The following is an 18,474-nucleotide window of genomic DNA, read 5'->3' as shown; positions in this document are numbered from 1 at the left end:
AACATTGGCATTGTGAAGTCAGGATGGCAAGTTTCCCAGCTCTCTGGGCCTTGGTTTTCTCATCTATCAATTGAGAATATCCATCTATATCTTTCTCCCTCACAGAGTTACTCTAAAAATCTCCTGAGACATATGAAAGTATTTTGGGGAAAAACATATGTATATTTTTATTATACAAAAATGTTTGTAAATTAATATTATACAAAAAATTCTAGCTCCCATATTCTGTCATCCATTCATTCAAAAAAATGTATTGAAAAATCTGTAAGTGCCATACAGTATTCTAGACAATCAAGGTATATACACTGAACAAAAATGGACAAAATTTCTGGCCTCTTGGAGCTTGTTCTGCTTAAGGAGGAAAATAAGAAATAATCACCTTGTCTGGTGTGGCTCAGTGGGTTGGGCATCATCCTGCAAACCAAAAGGTTGCCAGTTTGATTCCCAGTCAGGGCACATGCCTGAGTTGCAGGCCAGGTCCCTAGTTAGGGGCCAGCGAGAAGCAACCAATTGATGTTTCCCTCTTACATCTATGTTTCCCTCTCCTTCTCTCTCCCTTCTCCTCTCTCTAAAAGTAAATAAATTTTTAAAAATTTTTTAATAGGCATTAAATACATATATATTCTGTCAGGAGAAAAATAAAAGAAGGTAAGGGGATAGATTATGTCCAGGAGAGAAGGGGGAGGAAGGCAGGATTTGCCTTTTAACCACAGTGGGTAGGGTAAACTTCACTGATCAGTAGGGGTCCTGGCTGGTGTGCCTCAATGGATCGAGCCCCGGCCTACGAACTGAAGGGTCGCCGTTTCAATTCCCAGCCAGAGCACATGCCTGGGTTGAGGCCAGGTCCCCAGTTGGGGGCATGCGAGAGGCAACCATACGTTGATGTCTCTCTCCCTCTCTGCCTCCCTTCCTTCCTCTTCTCTCTAAAAGTAAATAATAAAATCTTAAAAAAAAAAAAAAAAAAAAAAGAAAGAAAGAAAGAAAGAAAGAAAAGAAATGACTTGGATTTGGTAATGTGAAGGTCCTTGATGGCTTCGATGGTTCTTGTTTAGGTCATTGGTAAAAACGAACCCCTGAAAGGAGTGGGTCAGGAATGGAGAATGGGAAGAGAGGAACTGAGAGCAGTGAGGATAGAGGACTCCTTAGAGGACCAGAGAAATTGAGTAGCTGCTCTGTGTTGGGAGATGTGGATTGGTAGCGAGGCAGGCTTAGTTTATAGGACTTAGCCAGTAACATCTAAGGCACAGGAGGAGTGAAATGCTTTAGAACTGCATGTCTCGCTGGGGGGTGGAGAACTAGTCCCTTATCCTACCAGCTGTCAGATGTTTCAAGTGTCCACATCCAAGCAGGACTCAAAGCAAGGTCCGGGCAGCAGCACGGTTGGTGGCCTCAGCCTCTGCCTGGCAGCGGAAGCTCTGATGGTCTGGACAGAGGCCACTCAGCACATTTGACAGGACAGGCATCTCCCTTTATCTGAATCCAGTTTGTTCCAGAAAATGTGTCAGCTACTGAATTCCAGATGGTGGGTGTTCTTCCCATTATTTTAAATGGGAAAAACAATAAAGGACTCCCACCTCTACTAAAACCCCGCCAGTTTCCCTACATATCACTAAAATGCTCTTCTAGATACCTTATAGATGTTTAATGCCTCATGCACAATGCACAGATTGTCATGTATGACAGTCTACCAAGAGTTTCTGCATAATACAAAGCAGTTAAAACACCGCTTTTTTTAATGCTTACTTACCAGGTATTGGTGGGTTCAGTATGCAGAGTCTGCTTTCCCTCCACAGTGCAATGCACATGTACTAACGTAAATGAACAATCAAATAAAATGTTAAAGAAACAAAAATATAAATAACAATTAGCAAAATGAAATAAGCAAGCAAGGCAATTTTTTGAATGGTTACTTTTTTTTAGATTTTTATTTATGTAGTTTTAGAGAGAAGGGAAGGGAGCAAGAAAGGGAGAAAAACATCCTTTGAGAGAAATACATTGATCTATTGCCCCCAATCAAGGACCAAACCCACAACCCAGGTATGTGACCTGACTGGGAATTGAACTGGCAACCTTTCACTTTGTAGGATGACACCTAACCCACTGAGCCACAGCAGTCAGGGCTGAATGGTGACGTATTGATCAGAGTGTTAATTGAGATTGGGTGAGCTAGAGCGAGCTTGTGAAGGACCACAGGAGGCCATCAATGACTGAGGTTCCTCCCTGGCTAAATTCTGGGACAGTCTTCTCTCCTTGACACGTGGGACCTCAGAAGTGTGTGTCTGGGAGCTATCAGATGCAGCTGCAGGTGAAGCCATGAAGAAAATTAGAAAACATACTTTTGTTTGCCTTTCTTTGTTTTCATGTATGCAGCTCTTGATGACATGAGAGGGCGCTTTGATCTGATTGCATATCTGAATGTGATGTTGTTTCTCATGTCACAACTGCAATCACCATTTCATCTGCATCACTTAAATTTATCTTAAAGATTTGAAATTGCATATTCACTGCTCCTCTCCTCCCTCTCCCTCTAACCAATGATATGTGTCAAGTTGAGCCAGTTCCACCTTATTGGAAAACCAGTTCTCACACAACAGCATGGGGCAGGTGCACATAACCAATGCACAGCACATTGACCCTGTCGTCCCAGGGGACCAGCAGCCAAATTACGGCTGCAGCTGTTCATCTTATCACTCAGGCTCAGACACAATTTAAACATTTCTGTTGGCACTCACAGGCAGATTATAGTGGGTTTTCAATTCAGATGCTGAGTTTTGAATTAAAAAATTTCAAGTTGTTGTAGGGACTAGACACAGTGCAGATAGCAAGGGATCTGTAAATGACGTTTGTGTGAAAGGCAACATGGGCTTTGGCATCAGGCAGACCTGGATCCACAGTCTGGCTCCCGTTTATTAGCTGCGTGATCTCGGATTAGGTCGTTAATCTCTATGAGCCTCAATTTTCTCAGATGTGAAATGGGGATAATAATATTTAACATACAGGGTTATGATATGATCACAGTACCCACATATGGTGTCCAGTACATGTATTAGATGCCTAGTTTTTTTAAAAGTAACTACTTCTCTTTGTCTATTAGTGTGTTGATGTAAACAACAGAAATTTAAAGAAAGAATTGTATAAAATAAACTGGATACAGCCTATGTGTTATTGAGGTAATAAGAGGAAAATGAGACCGTTGTCATGCATGAGAAAACAGATGATTCGTGGTGATTATCAGAGGGAAAGGGGGGTGAAGAGAGGTAGGGGAGAGGGTAAGGGGGATAAGTGGTGATGGAAGGAGACTTGGCTTGGGCTGGTGAACACACAGTACAATATACAGATGATGTATTATAGAATTAGCCCCTGAAACCTATATAATTTTTTAACCAATGTCTCCCCAATAAATTCAATTAAAAAATAATATAAATAAATAAATAAAGGCAAGATGATTCACTGTAAGTTACATTTTTCTTCCTCATCTTAGCAGCACCTTATACAAAGAAGTGCCGGTCTGTTTAGTGTTTTGCCAAATGGCTGATGATGTTAAAATCCAAAGCTAATTGCCGTGGTTTGGTCTTCATCTGTAGCAGTAATAACACATTGAATCCTTCTATGGTAACTAGCTCCTGTATATGTTACAATGGGTCCGGACCACAAGTTACTTCCAGATACATCTGTATATACTTTCTGGTGGTCAGGAGAGAAGTCCCAGGAAACGCTGGAGTGCCTGAAGCCCTCAGAGCCTGGTACACCCCATTACCCTATCCTAGCCCAGCATTCCTTGTTCCCTAGGGCTGGGCTTCTGCCTGCCTTCCCAGGTGGCCTGCCTAGCCTTCCTGCCTGTGACTCAGTCTCCTGGACCTGGTGTCTGCCCTGTGCCCCTGCTCACCTGTAGTCATTAGTTCATCGGGGATCCTAGCACCAGTCTTTGAGCCAGAGCCCCAGCCTGACATAGTGTTATGGAGGAAACGAGATTCCATGCCCAGGCTCCACCAAAGCCTGAGACCTCCAAGCTCTGCCCTTGAACTCTGTCCCATAGATACACTCCCTGGAATACACAGGAGGTCTAGCCAGGCCCGAACCGTGCCTTGGCTGGCTGTCTCTCCAGGACTAGGAGTGGAGGTGGGAGAACAAAAGAAAGGAAAATTCCTTCAAGAGGATGGGAGGATCACCCACACCAGTCAAATGATGTGGTTAAGAATGTAGGCTCTGGAACCAGACTGTCTGGGTTCAAACCTCAACTCTAACGGTTACTAGTTATGTGGCCTTGGACAAGTTACTTCACTCCTTTGTTCCTAAGTTTCCTCACCATTAAAATAGAGATAGTAACAGTAGCTATCTCATAGGTTGTTATGAATACTAAACAAGTCACATTGATAAAGAGCTCAGGCCCCTCCTTAGCATTGGCATCTGAGGGCTTGCCTGGTGTCCCAGTTCCTCCCTCAGACATGTGCCTTATGCACCCTGCCCCTAAGCCGCAGTCTATTTCACAGCCCCCTACATCGCTGTGCCAGAAGGTCATGTCTTTCCTTTTTCGTTTCCACCACCATAAGCTTCGAATGCTTACTGTTCCACCTGCCTCTCTTACTCTAAATTTTAATGTCATGAGTCAGCTTCTCCACAAAACCCAGGGGGCGTGGATCAAGGTCTCATGGGGTATACATGTTTGCTTCCTCCCTCCTCAAGCTGATTAAAAGCCAGGACAAAACCCTCCTATTGTTACGGCTACATAGGCGAGATTGAACACTCTGAAGCGGTGTATAAAGTAAGCAAAGGATTTTTAATGATGGCCAGGAGTTGGGCAGACCCTGAGCTGGTCTCTAACATGCTCCAACCTACAATGGAGTCTAAACGCTGAGTTATATACTGGTGAGGCCCCCTCTGTTTCTTCTTTGGCAGGAAACAGCCTTAGGAAGAGGGGACTGGGCAGGACTGCAGGAATGTCTTGGCAGTAACAGGAACAGAAATTCGCAAGGCTATAAGGTTATATCCAGCGGCAGCATAGCTCTCCAGCCAGGGACAAATTCTTTGCAAAGCAATTTATTTTCAAAAGGCTAGATATTCTGTAAAGTATAACTTTCACAAATGTTATAAACCAGACACAAGCAAATGGAAGGTGATAGAGGCTGAGGTGCTTTTAGCTTGTAAATTACCAATTGCTACACTCCTTCCTACATTCCTCTCTTCAAGGCTTTTTAGCAAGTCCTTGCTACTTTTTACAAAGAACATCTGAAGCCCCCTACATATTTACCTATTTAGCAGACCTTTGAAATGTTTTACAGGGAATATTCGATGCCCCTACACTATCTCCATCCTGTGGAACTTTGAAGAGTGCCTGGCGCATAGTAGGCACTCAACACATCAAATGCCCTTCCTTCTGCAGGACTGACACCTGTCATCAATGTCAGTGACTGAATAATACCTGCTTCAAAGGGAACTCATGGGGGTTCTTAGGTATCATATTTAAATCACTTAGTAAAGCGCCCGCCACATTCAGTTGGTGTAACTGTTGCTGCTGTGACTGCAGCAGAGCCCCAGCTTGGGAGCAAAACAAACATGGACCTACAGACCAGCTTTGTCACTTCCAAGCTGCAGGGACATCAGTTTCCTCAACCGTAAATTGCAGTTACAATACCTCTCTCAGTGCAAAAGAGTAAGCAATCAATAAATACTAGGTCCCTTCTCTTCCTCCTTTATGGCTAATTTGGGGACCTGGCTCAATTTATTTCACTTCTCTGGTCCTAGGTTCCTCATCTGTAAAATGAGCACATTGAATTAGTTGATGCCTATCTTCCCTGCCAGACCTCAATTTCAAAAATATTGAATTCATTCTCTTTTCCCCTGAAATGTATGCATTCTGTATCCCTGAAAGAGATTCATTTCTTGGTAACTAACTATTCAATGATTTAATATAATAAATTGTTTCTTGCATCAGACTGTCTGTCAGTCTTTCTCTAGAGACTGCGGCACCGTCCAGATGCAGGGCCGCTGCGCAAGTCCAGGGGCTGTTCACACACGAGGACCGTGTGAGAGCGCCTCCCCGGGAACCATGCGCGACGGCAGCCTCGTTCCGGGCTGGGTTCCTTTCACAGAGAAGTCTACGGGGAGGCACAGAGTCCTGCAGCCTTTGGGTCTAGAGGAAAAGAATCCGCATCGGAGAGGGAACAAGTGTGGGTCCAAGTGGAGCGTCACATTCATGGCCTTTCCTTGTCTGTTTTGCTCCAGACTCTGCAAATGGGCATCAAACACTTCTCTGGACTCTTCGTGCTACTGTGCGCTGGGCTGGGTCTGTCCATCTTGACGGCTATGGGTGAGCACGTAGTGTACAGGCTGCTGCTACCGCGAATCAAGAACAAATCCAGGTTGCAATACTGGCTCCACACCAGTCAGGTGAGTGCTGCGGGCACCATGTTCCAATACTACTTTTTTTTTTTTTTAAAGATTTTATTTATTTATTTTTAGATAGGGGAAGGGAGAGAGAAAGAGAAGGTGAAAAACATCAACGTGTGGTTGCCTCTCACACTCCCCCAACTGGGGACCTGGCCAGCAACCCAGGCATGTGCCCTGACTGGGAATCGAACCAGCAACCCCTTGGTTCACAGGCCAGTGCTTAATCCACTGAGCCACTCCAGCCAGGGCACCAATATCCTTTCTTTCTTTTTTAAATATTTTATTTATTTATTTTTTAGAGAGAGGGAAAGGGAGGGAGAAAGAGAGGGTGAAAAACATCAACATGTGGTTGCCTCTCACACTCCCCCAGCTGGGGACCTGGCCTACAACCCAGGCATGTGCCCTGACTGGGAATCGAACCAGCAACCCTTTGGTTCACAGGCCGGCACTCAACCCACTAAGCCACGCCAGCCAGGGTCCAATATTCTTAAGAGTCAGAATTCCTCGTAGTGGAAAAATCCAGAGCCCCAAGTCAGACTGACAAATAACAAGTTACCATGAGAATTAGGGTGGCGTAGATACCCTCAGTGTCCAAGACAGACTTTCCTCTATCCCATTAATTCACTTTCCCCTCAAATTAAGCTCTCCCATAAAGCCCCTTCCTTTCGTATAACCCTCCACTGCTGCTCACAATGGAAGCAATAGAATTGTCTTTAACCTGCTTTAACTTAATAGAGACAATCTGAAGACATGGCATGAAAGATTTGTTTTCTACAGATTCTTTTCTTACCAAAATTGGAGCTCATTTAACAAGCTTGAAGTCCCTGATTCCTTCTGAACCCACTGTTCTCTCTGCATTTTCAAGGTCCAGAAAATGGGGCCACTTTTGCCCCAGTCACCTGTTTTGCTGCTTTGTTATCACAGTATGTTTTTTTTTCTAAGTAACTTACTATCATTGGTTTGGTTACACTTGAACCCTATTTTTCCCGCCTTCATCCTAGTAAGTATTTGGTCTCTTAAGGAGAGCTCCACAGACAACTGATCTTCACGGTGTGTTAACGTGATTAGTTCCATTTTCAAATGCACTTCTTTCCTTTTTTGTTTGGGCAGCTAGGAAGTTCAGACGTTTTTGTTTTTAATGCACCTTGGGTAAGTGCACAAGGCCTTTTGCCACATCTCAGTCAAAACAGCTCTTCTTTATATCACATACTTTTTTACAACACAGAGCATTTCTAAGCTTCCTATCAAATTACTTTTTTTTCCCTCCAGGTAGAATAATAACTTGTGCTTAGAATTCTTGTTCTTTTGAGATTTGGCTTGATCTGCTTTTGAGCATCCCTGGAAATTTGTTTAAAGAGGCCAAGGTTTGTAGCGGCAAGATACACTATTAAACCTCAGGCAGTACTTTGTCCCTATGTGTTTCTAATGATCTCTATGTGTGAATCTGTTCTTTCCACCAGAGATTACATAGAGCACTAAACACATCATTTGTAGAGGAAAAGCAACCGCGTTTCAAGACTAAACGTGTGGAAAAGAGGTAAGAAGAAGCCGGTGCTAGATTTCTTCAGATTTGTTAATATAAAAGTTTAGAGATGTAACTGAGACTCTGTACTCAAAAGGGAAATTATGTATAAATAATTCAGATCGAATTAGAACCAAGTTGTTGATAAACACAATCAGTAAAAGTATATGTGGTTTCAAATAGAAATAGATTGACAAAAAACATATCTGTACTTACATGAACACTGAAATGCAATATAGGTGACATTTGTCATGGTTAAAAAAGCTCTGGTGTGGTCTCTAGAGTCAAGCAGCTGGATCCAGATCCCTCCTCTGACACTTACAGTACATGTGGCCTTGGGCAAGTTATTTAACTGCTCCATGCCTCGGTTTCCTCAATGTGAAATTGAGATAAAACAGTACCTCTACCGTAGAGATGCTATAGGAATTAAATGAGATAATACATGTAAAGTCCTAAAAACAAAGCCATTTTAGCAATCACTCTTGTGTCCAAAATACATGCAAGACAGTTCATGAACACCGCAGGTAATTAATTTCATGCGACACTGCATGTCTGGTACGTTTCCACTCCCCACTCCATTCCAGCACTCCTAGGAACAGGTGAAATACACAACAGGTGTGCTCTGCTTAATCCATTCCCTGGCACTCTTCCTACGAACTCCCCAGAAATGCGGATCTCATTACCAGGAAGTAACAAATGCATAGAACATTTGAAAATGGAAACTTCACACCCTCCCCACATCCAACCTGTGGATGACTGTTGCTTGTTCATTCATGGTGGCTAAAGATGTCAGAAGCACTTGGGTCTGGTCCCTGGCACGGCTGCCTCAGGCAGCCCTCCTGGCTCCTTCATACACCCAGGGGCCTCCTGCTAGGGCACTACCTCCACGCAACTCTGTCATCGATGGCAGATCCTAGGCTCAAAGCTTGGCTTTGTGAGTAATTTTGGATTCTGACACCAATAGAGGAAAAGAAAAAAGGGGTGAAAAACATGGTTTGTTTTGTTTTTCTTGTTTGAACCTCTTCTGTGACTGCCGCAACCCTGCTTCTCGCCAGTTTGCACCATTTCTGTTATCGCTTAAAGTCTCTTTCCAGTCAGTGAGCAGACCTGCCCCATCCCCAGCCCGCCGCTCAGTCCGTGGTCTCCCTGCAGCCCTGTCAGCGACAAGCTGTAGGCTAATCAGGTCGCAGCTGTGCTATGTCATGTTACATGTTTTTTCTATAATTATTTTTGACATAAATTTTTAACCAGAGGAACACAAGAAGACACAGCAGCAAAGACATCATCTTGTAATGACAAAGCATTTATTTTCCAGCCATAATAGAAACAGGAAGCCCAGGGAGCCCATCTCCAACCGTGATGTGATTCCTAAACACATCTCTTTGGCCTAAATTGAGAACCACATGTGCCTTTCACTCAACTTAGCCACTTTTTGTGGCAAATTCCCTTCCGGAACCCCTTTTTTGAGAAGGCACTAAGGCAGAATAGATCCTTGTGGCTCATGGTGGGTTCATATATCCTGTGCCACCTGCCTACAACCCAACACCCACCTGTAGCCTTTCAAACACAGTGAGTGTTTGAGGTCCCACAGCTGTCACCTCTTCTGAATGGTCTAAGGGAGCATCGAGCCTCCATGTTACACAATCGCTCTGTGGAAGCTTGTTTGGCTCACTGGTCACATGACACTCTCAGGCTGAGAAAGGCTTGATATAAAACACAACCTAAACGCTGTGGAGAGCAGCAATCACCACGCTCATTCCTTCCAATCAGGCACCAAGTCTGACACTCAACATCTGCCACCTGGCATTCATAGGTGGCCCAGAGCCGCCTGTCGACCATCAGAGCATGTGCGATGCTACTACCTGTCGATTATCAGAACACTTGCAATACTAGAGTTCATCATGTAATTCAGCTTTTGCTTATTCTTCTATATTGTATTTCCAGATACATGGATCTAGAGAAAACTAGATTGGCTAAATCTACCTACCTGATTTCTGGGGTTGCCTGTGCAGTTCAGGGAAACGTGTAAGATAAATGGCCCCTACTCTCAGGTTTTCCCCATTATGAATCATTCTATGGTACTAGAGTTAGTTCCATTGGCTTGAAAACTCTACTTTTTCTTTTGGAAGAATGCCTATGCAAATACCCATGTCTGCTACAACTTGACCTCCCTCCTGTGTGCTCCCTATTTGTTGAATGTATAAAGCAATGGATGAATGAATCAGTTACTAGCATATGGGTGTGAGGAAAGGCTGGGAGAAACTTTGGGTCCTGATATGCAAGTTGATGTTGCTCCTTTTTTATTTAAAGTAGAGAAAAAAATAGATATTGCAAGAGACTATTTATATATGGTCCTTTGTTTATTTAACATGTGATTTCATGTCACTTTTGACCTATCCTTCACCCCCCTGGGTTTCCAGTACACCTCTCTTTTCCCTTTTCCATCACCCCAAAATACACAAAAATTGTAAACTGTATAACACACCACACAAATAAGATTGTTTTGAAATTATTCAAACTCAATGGGAAGTGAGTTGAAAAAATTAAAGGGAAGTGTAAGGCTAGAAGGGAAATTATAACCACATCTCTGATCCAGGTATAAAGCCAGTAGAACTATAAATGGGCTCATTATAGAATCATCACCCATCCCAGGACACATAATGCTGAGCTCCGGTACCCCCTGCTCATTTATATGAGATTTAAACTATGAGAAATGCTGGAGAACTACAGGGTGGTTTGGAATGTGTTTGTGAGTTTTAATAGCTTGGGGCATGTATCTGTTAGTGTTTGCTGTGTGAGAAATTATCTCAGTAATTAATGTTTACAAAAAAACAGTGAGTTGCTTAGGAATCTGTGGGTCAGCTGGGCATTTTACTGATCTGGGCCAGACTTGGCTAATCTCGGCTACATTTGCTCAGATGTCTGCAGCCAGCTTGTGGGCAGGAGGAAAACAGCTCAGGGCTGACTGGTCTGTGGTGGGTCTTCAGCTGGGTCACCTGGGAAGACTGAGGACTCTCTGCACATGGGAATTCAAATTCAAAGGGGAAGGAAAGGAGACTTCCCCACCTTGAATCCCCCTTGATAAGGATGGCCTGCAAAGTCACATTACAGAGGGCCAGGGAGAAAGGAAGAACAAAGGATAGTGACCCCTTTTGCCACCTACAACAGGGAAAAGTGAAATAGCATCATCCTATTAAATCCTTGTGGTTTTGTGCTCATCCATGTAACTGAACCAAGACTTTATTATCCCACTCCCCGCCCCTCCCTGCAGGTCCTCCCTTTCTCTTCCTGGCAAGTAAGAGTCCAGGAATAAAATCTTGCTTCAGTTACATGGATGGGGACCAAGACACAAGGACTCAATAGTGTTTCTATTTTGTTTGGTCCCGTGATAGATTGCAAAAGTGGTCATAATCCTCCTCCTGCTTCTCCTTCCACAAGGTTAGAAGAAATCAGCGGCTTTGCTGCTTAAGGCTCTAATCTGTTCTTGTAGCAAGAAACTCCTCTCATTGCATCCAACTGTCGACATGTGTATCAGAAACCAGATCCTCCTCCTCCTCCTCGGCCTGACTCACAGTAACCCTCTGGCTGTCTGCTGCCGTCTCTCTTGAGATGGTTGTGGGTGGTTCAGCGCAAGCCTGAGAGAGGATCGTCAATCTATCGCTATTTGACTTTCATTATCCTGGCAAGAACTTGAGGCTTTCTTGTGTGTTTTGCTGCTGTTGTTAAGCTTTAGAACGGAGCTGTCAGTCTCAACCCACATAAAGTCATCCCTATAATGGGAGACTTTGCTGAAACCTGTGGCTTGTGTATTTTTATTCTCCTCAAACTGAAGTAGTAAGCATCAGGGTGGCCCTATGGGACTAAAGATGAGCCATATTATAGTATCTATCACCAGGCTCGTGCTTAAGATTAGTGCAACAGCTGAATAAACCAATTCTTACTTTGACAGAAGCACCATCTTTCTAGGCACAGAATGTTTCATGGCAGTGCAGAGCCTTATCAGCCAGGAGGGCACAAAAGGACATCTAAGGTTCTTGTAAGAATGGGCCACACCCTGGTCCATCAGCTCTCCAGAGGATACACCCATTCCCGTTTTAGGGCAGCATAAGACTTGATAAGACCTTGAACTTCAGTTGCAAGAACTATATTGGCTCCTTTCATCCCCATGACACTAGCTAGCAGGCAGTCTGCCCACAGCTGTGTTCCTGCATCTCTGAATTACGTAACCAGCCCACACCACTCACGCAGGAAAGGGCTAACAGGTGGGGAGCAGCACTTTGCCAGCTGCAGAGTGGAAGGCCCATCTTCTGTGCCTCTTTGTTTCCTAGGTCCAATGTGGGACCCCATCAGCTCTCCGTGTGGAATACTTCCAATCAGAGTCATGACAACCAACGAAAGTACATCTTTAGAGAGGAAGGAAGACAAAACCAGCTGGGCATCGGGACCCACCAGGACATCCCTCTTCCTCCGAGGAGAAGAGAGCTCCCTGCCTCGCTGACCACCAATGGGAAGGCAGACTCCATACACGGGGCCCGGAACTCAGTGATGCAGGAGCTCTCGGAGCTAGAGAAGCAGATTCAGGTGATCCAGCAGGAGCTGCAGCTGGCCATGAGCAGGAAAACGGAGCTGGAAGAGTATCAACGGACAAAACGGACTCGTGAGTCCTAGCTGACGACGCTGCTCCCCTTTGTCGGTTCCTGGCCTTCCTCTGAGCCCTTGAGGCACTTTGTAATGCTCTCTTGTAGCAAGTGACAAAGGTATGGGGATCCTGAGGTCTAGGTCTTCTTAGAGGTCAAGTCTGTTCTCTGCAACCTAAAAAGCAGCAGCAGCTCTTCCCAAGTTCATTCCCTAGGTCTCCAGGGTAACAGCCTTTCAGAGCAGGAATCTTAGTCAGGAGTGAACTTCACGTAAGGGATCTGTGAATAACCAGACAATCCCAGCTCCTGTTAACCTTTTCACCAGGTGCCACAGTATTATTTCTGGTTGTTAGCCCTTTCTCTGCACTAACAACAAGAGATTAAAAAAAAAAAAAAATTGTTACCCATACCTGTGTCTTACTGGGTTGTTGGTTTTATTCTCTGAATAGAACAGAACTATCCAGGGTTGTGGTTTTTGGTACAGCTCCCCAGTCTAGATTTGTTCCTGCGTTCTGAACGAGGAGTAGGGCCAGAGCTAGAGAAACTAAGGGCAGGGAAGCGGGTGCTTAAAAATATTAACTGAACTCATTAATGTTACCACAGGCCAAGGATTGATTGGATCAGGTAAGACCTGTGCTCCTGAGAAGGTCCTAGCTCTGACACCATCCTGACTTTTAGTAGGAACATGTTTATATGCCAGTATGAAAGGGGACAGGAATGTGGTGGGCGGGAACAGAGAACAGGCCAAGGACAAAGAGGCAGTGAAAAGATACACACCATGATGTTAGGACAAAAGCTCTGGGCCAGAAAAGCAACTCGGCTAAGAAATGAATAGAACTGTGCTTGTAATCTAACTAAGCATCTCCTCTATAGTGTGTGCCTTTCGTAAAAGAGAAAGAGAAACGCAAAGCAAGGATGTGGCCTTAGGCTGAAACTGGAATATCCGTGTTTATTGCAACTGTGGGTTTAGTGAAAATGCTCTGCAAACCACATACTAGGCCATTTTCAGACCAGTGGTCACCTGTCTCTTATATCTAAAAATCCCAAAAGTGAACCTCAAGCCTATGAACATTCCAGGCTTCCCCATTCCGAAATGTGCCCTGTACTCTTCATGTCTGTATTGGTAACAACCAAGTCGGTCTCCCAGCCTCACACCCGCTTTCCCCTGAGGAGCTACAAACACATTTGGTCCCTCCGATTCTTTCCCAGGCTCCATCTAATGCCCTTAAAGGACGGGCACCAGAGAAAAAAAAAGATAGATGTCAGTCAGGTGGCTCCCCCTCTGCCTAGGCATCCTTTCCAACTGCACCACTGCTTGCACATGCAGGAAGGTAAAGGGATGTGGGAACTAGAGAACATCTGTTCCCAATGTTAGTGTAGATAGGAACCACCCAGGAACTCGTTAAAATGCTCATTGTCGGGACCCTTCCCTAGTCGATGGGTGGGGACCAGGAGAGAGATCGGAGGTGAGCACCCACATGCCTGATACCTGTGGTCCAAAAATTACTCTTCATGAAACGCTGTTGCAGAATTGTAATTGTCCCAGGCAATGGGAGAAGTAAGAAGAGCCTTTTTGAGTTTTTTTTAAACTTCCACAGGTACCTGATGATTCACCTTCCCATACAGCCCCTCCGGCCCCCGGGAACCATTTAGGACTAGACTTCCTTATTTTTCATTATTTGCTTTACCTTCTCAGTACTCTTTGCAGCACCCCAATCCGTCGGCACCCCAATCCATCTGCAGGTCAACAATGAATTGGCAGTACTGTGCCAAGCCCTGGGGCCCCGTAACAGCTGCTGATTGTGGGAAAGGCACAGCCTACTTTTGAATGGGATCCCTGCATTCCCACCCAGAGCTACCCAGGCTCCCAGATAAAGATAACACCCTAGGCGGTAATTAGAAACACTTCAGAAATTAGTGAATTGCCTGATAAAACCCAGGGGTGGATGGAGGCACAGGGATACTGACGAGGGAAGAAGGAGGGTTCTGAGGTGAGACTTCATCAACCTCACAGATGAAACAGCCCAGCCGTGAGGGAACAGGTGAACCTGGAAAGACAAAGGACATCTGCTTTGAAATGCCCTCCCCTCCTCCCCTGTTCGCACCCAGGCCCAGAAGGAGGTTTGCAACTGCCTTTGAAGGATTGTGCCCCTGAACCGCCGCACCCCCACCACCTGCAGCAGCTGGGGATGCTGCAGAGACTGTCACTGTGCCCTCTGAGCACCCCTGCCCTCTGAGCAGCCTGGCGCGTGCGCAGGTGTACGTACCTCGGCTCACAGAACAGCCATGCTCCCGACGTTATACGTGGACATTTTTATAACTCATCTCCTGACTGTACTTGAGAAGCTGGCTACTTAAAGGAACCCAGAGGTGAACTCTTTTGTAAAGAATCCTTTTGTAATGCAATGAATTATCCCTTGCTGTTATCTGTTTTGTAAGTTTGGATTTTTTTGTATATCAGGTTGACCTTAAACTTCTCTGCTGAGGCATTCTGAGCAGTGGTGATAATGTGCCAGACCGCCCTGCCTCTCCATGACGCAGACGACAGGTGCACAGCCCCTGGAGTACCCTCTGGGGAGCCGCTTGGCCAAAACCATGGCCAGGACGAAGCAAGAAGCAGCAGGGGCTGAAAGCAGGCTTCCTGCCATCAGCACTGCTTGAAATGCCTCTGGGTTCCGGGTAAAGAAAAACAAAGCTTAATTGCTTGTGGTGAAATGAAGCTGTCTTCATGTTAAGTAGCAACGGTTATTTTTATCAGTAGTGATTGAACAGTGTTTTTGCAATTTGTGAAATAGTATGTTGTGTTTTGTAAAAAGATTTCATGAAACGGTAGGTCCTTTGCAAACCTTCCTTTCTGTTCTGCCACCTCTGTTCTCTCAGCTCTCCTCCGGCTCAAAAAACACGGAGATCAGAAGTCCTCAGGGGGAGGTGGGATTTTGGTAAAGAAGAAGGATGTCAAGGATGCTGCTACCTTGCCTCCTCTGGTGGGCTCTCACTCATGAGGTCAGGAAGCCCGCTCTTCTCCGAGCCCTGGGGCTGGGAAACCTGGAGCGCGACATGGTTGTGTCCCACACCCCCAGCCCTGTTTCCCGAGGCGGAATTCTGGGCACAGGAAGCACACAGTCAAGTATGACTGAGTCAGAACAGATGGGTTCATGTAAACAATCATCAGGACCCCAGAGCGTGGATGCCTTAAGGTAGAGGACAAGGGATTCCTCCCAACAATCAAAAGACAAGTTGGAAGAACGACTGGGACAAACGTGTGAGGCAGCCACAGGGACCTTCTATCAGTCGAGGTCTTTAATGTGCCTGGAGGTGACTCCATTCCTTGTGGATCTTGCTGTTGCACAAACTATACAGGACCTGCTGCTTCTGTGCCAACCAGCGAAGTGTCAGTGGAACAGCTGCCAAGGAGGACAGAGCTTTGTCACATGAGCAACAGGTTTCCCAGTGTTGGTGACGGGTCTGTGCAGCCTTGCAGCTAGTGAGCTCTCCTGGGTGTGGGTAAAGGAAGGGGAAAGAAGCTACTGTTGAGCCCCTCTTCCTTCCAACTCAGAGATTTTTAATAAGCAAACCAGGATATCCAACCAGTCTTCAGAAGAAACTTTCTAGTCCACAGAATCACTCTTCACTACCTTCACTGTTCAGTTTTTCCTCTCTTCACCCACCAATACCACCCAGCTCACCCAGGATCCCCTCGCTCTTCTTTCAGTTTAGTTCCTAATTGTTTTATGAAAATAATGTACTTAAAAGTATTTTCTTAAGGTTTGTAATGAGTGTTTGCATTGTGTCTTCATCCTAACGTGTTTGCGATCGCTCCGCTCCAGGAAGAACTGAAATGCTGTCTTGTGAGCATGACGTGAACAGGCTGTTTTGCTCCAGCCACTTTTCTTGTACAACCACGTGGATGGACTAGATGTCCTCAAGTCTTTTCCATCTTCAGTTTCTATGACTGTGGAATAAATGTTCAGATAGAAACTTCCCTTTTGAAGGACTGCTGGCATTGTCTTTGGGGAGTCAAATGTTGATGTGGTACCAGCGCCGTCCTGACAGGAGGCCCGCTGAAGTTATGATCTTATTTCCTTGGTATAATCCAAAGTAGCACAAAATCTCAGAAAACTCAGAGCCATGGCATCATGAAGTGGGACAGAAATGGCTTTGTCTGAGAGAGACTTTCAGGAAAAGCCACAGTATTAAGAGAGAGGTCTGGAAAACTCTGCCCTACGCACCCTCATTTAGTAATTCAACAAACGTGTGCTAAACAGCTTGTATTTATGTGCCAAGGGCTGGAGATACAATGATGAGTGAGACGGGCATAACCTCTAACTTCAGGGACCTTCTCACAATCTGCCCTTTACACAAGTCGTAAGCAGACAATAGTCTAAGAGCTAACATTTGTTGGTCACTTACTTTATAAACCGTGGTCTCATTTAATCCTCATTATACCCTCATGACACATGTACTCTAGACCGAGTCTATAGCAGGTAAACCAGACCTCTAGCTTACAGATGGAAAGACTAAGGCTCGGAATTATGGAAGCTGTCCAAGGTCACCCATCTTGTAATAGTAGGAGCAGAGATTCTTTGTACAGACCGCACTTCCACAACAACCATATGTACTGTCAGGATTCTGATCACTGCCTTGCAACCTCTTCTTCCTCGAACTCCCCTTTAGTCTTTCTGCCAATCACCTCTGGCTGATGCCTCAGCCTGGCTCCCAGCTCCACAGAGAGGAAGCCTGATGTGGTCACTGCCCCTGCACTGGTCCACCGAACTCAACACTAAAGCCCCCGAGTCTCACAGAAATAGCTTTAGGCACCTCTTTTGCTTTCTAGTCCAGCCAAGACCTGGCATAAACACAGCTGTGAATCCCTCAGCAGTCCTGCAGCCTGGCTTCCTGCTGTCTCTGACAACTCAGGCAGTCTTAGCTGCTGGCAAACTTGCCGTATGAATCTGCTGGCTGGGTACATTCTTCACACACTTCCTCTTGGAACATACCCAAGTCAAGTCTCATAAAAAGATAAACATACTATAACCTAATTCAATCGCCAACCTACCCAAGGATGTTTTGCATCATTCCATCATGCATTTGCTGGATGATTTTAGCCAGGCATTGGGGCTAGCTGCTGGAGGTAGAAAGATAAGAAAAGCAGATTCCAATCCCATGGAACTCAAGTCTGCTGGGGAGACACAAACTGGCAAAACAATGTGGCCTGTACTCTGATATAGAAATGCACATCGGGTACTATGGGAAGAAAGAACACACTTTCGTGTGTGTGCGTCCATGTGTAGTGGGAGATAACAGGCATCCCCAGTGAAAAAAAAACATATGCAAAGCCCCAGAGATGGGAAACCATGGCAATCAGGCAACTGAGGAACATCACAGAGTTCAATATGACAGAAACAAAAAGCACAAGGTGGGTGGTAAGTTTTGAGGGCTGGAAAGAGAAAAGCAGGGGCGAGATCACTGTGCTACCTTGGATTTGTATCCCAAAGACTAGAAGAACCATTAAAGGATATTAATTGGAAGAGGAACATATTTAAGAGATCAGAATCCTATCCTCACCACTGGGTGGACCTGCCTGTAATTCACATGCATTTGGTTTGTTTGTAGGGCAGTGAGCAAATGAAGTCAGATTTTTGATGTTTTGAAATGATTAGCCATATCATTTAACCAGGACAGTTGGACTTAGAAACAGAGACAAACATACATGGCCTAGATTCCAAAGAGAATGTCAGTCTTATGCTAAAAATAGGGGAAAAAGAAAAATGTAGAAGAAAAATGGACCCCTGACACTGTAAGGTTCCCGAGTTAAAACTCATTTCTTAACCCATACCACATGACAATGAAATTCATCCCAAGTCTTGCTGATTACAGGCAGTGACCACAAAAGGACACAGAATTTGTCCTTACCCATCTCCTGGACAG

General features: G+C 45.1%; 2 protein-coding genes across 2 annotated transcripts in view; both read left to right on the top strand.

Annotated features, from left to right (window-relative positions):
* The window catches only part of GRIN3A (glutamate ionotropic receptor NMDA type subunit 3A), a 157,749-nt gene extending 144,957 nt beyond the window's left edge, over nucleotides 1–12,792 (top strand). The window contains exons 7-9 of the mRNA XM_090274511.1: nucleotides 6,223–6,387; nucleotides 7,848–7,924; nucleotides 12,238–12,792. Of these exons, the coding sequence (XP_090130637.1) occupies nucleotides 6,223–6,387; nucleotides 7,848–7,924; nucleotides 12,238–12,577 (582 nt within the window). The 3' untranslated portion in view covers nucleotides 12,578–12,792. The remainder of the gene's footprint in view (nucleotides 1–6,222; nucleotides 6,388–7,847; nucleotides 7,925–12,237) is intronic.
* Nucleotides 2,022–18,474, top strand: part of PGAP4 (post-GPI attachment to proteins GalNAc transferase 4) — an 81,200-nt gene continuing 64,747 nt past the window's right edge. Inside the window, exon 1 of the mRNA XM_090274515.1 lies at nucleotides 2,022–2,037. The gene's annotated coding sequence lies outside the window, so the exon portion shown is untranslated. The remainder of the gene's footprint in view (nucleotides 2,038–18,474) is intronic.

The sequence above is a fragment of the Furipterus horrens genome, unplaced genomic scaffold (assembly GCF_987537825.1).
Source record: "Furipterus horrens unplaced genomic scaffold, mFurHor1.1.pri manual_scaffold_4, whole genome shotgun sequence".
Lineage (NCBI taxonomy): Eukaryota > Metazoa > Chordata > Mammalia > Chiroptera > Furipteridae > Furipterus > Furipterus horrens.
This window is presented reverse-complemented; position numbering and strand designations above follow the sequence as displayed.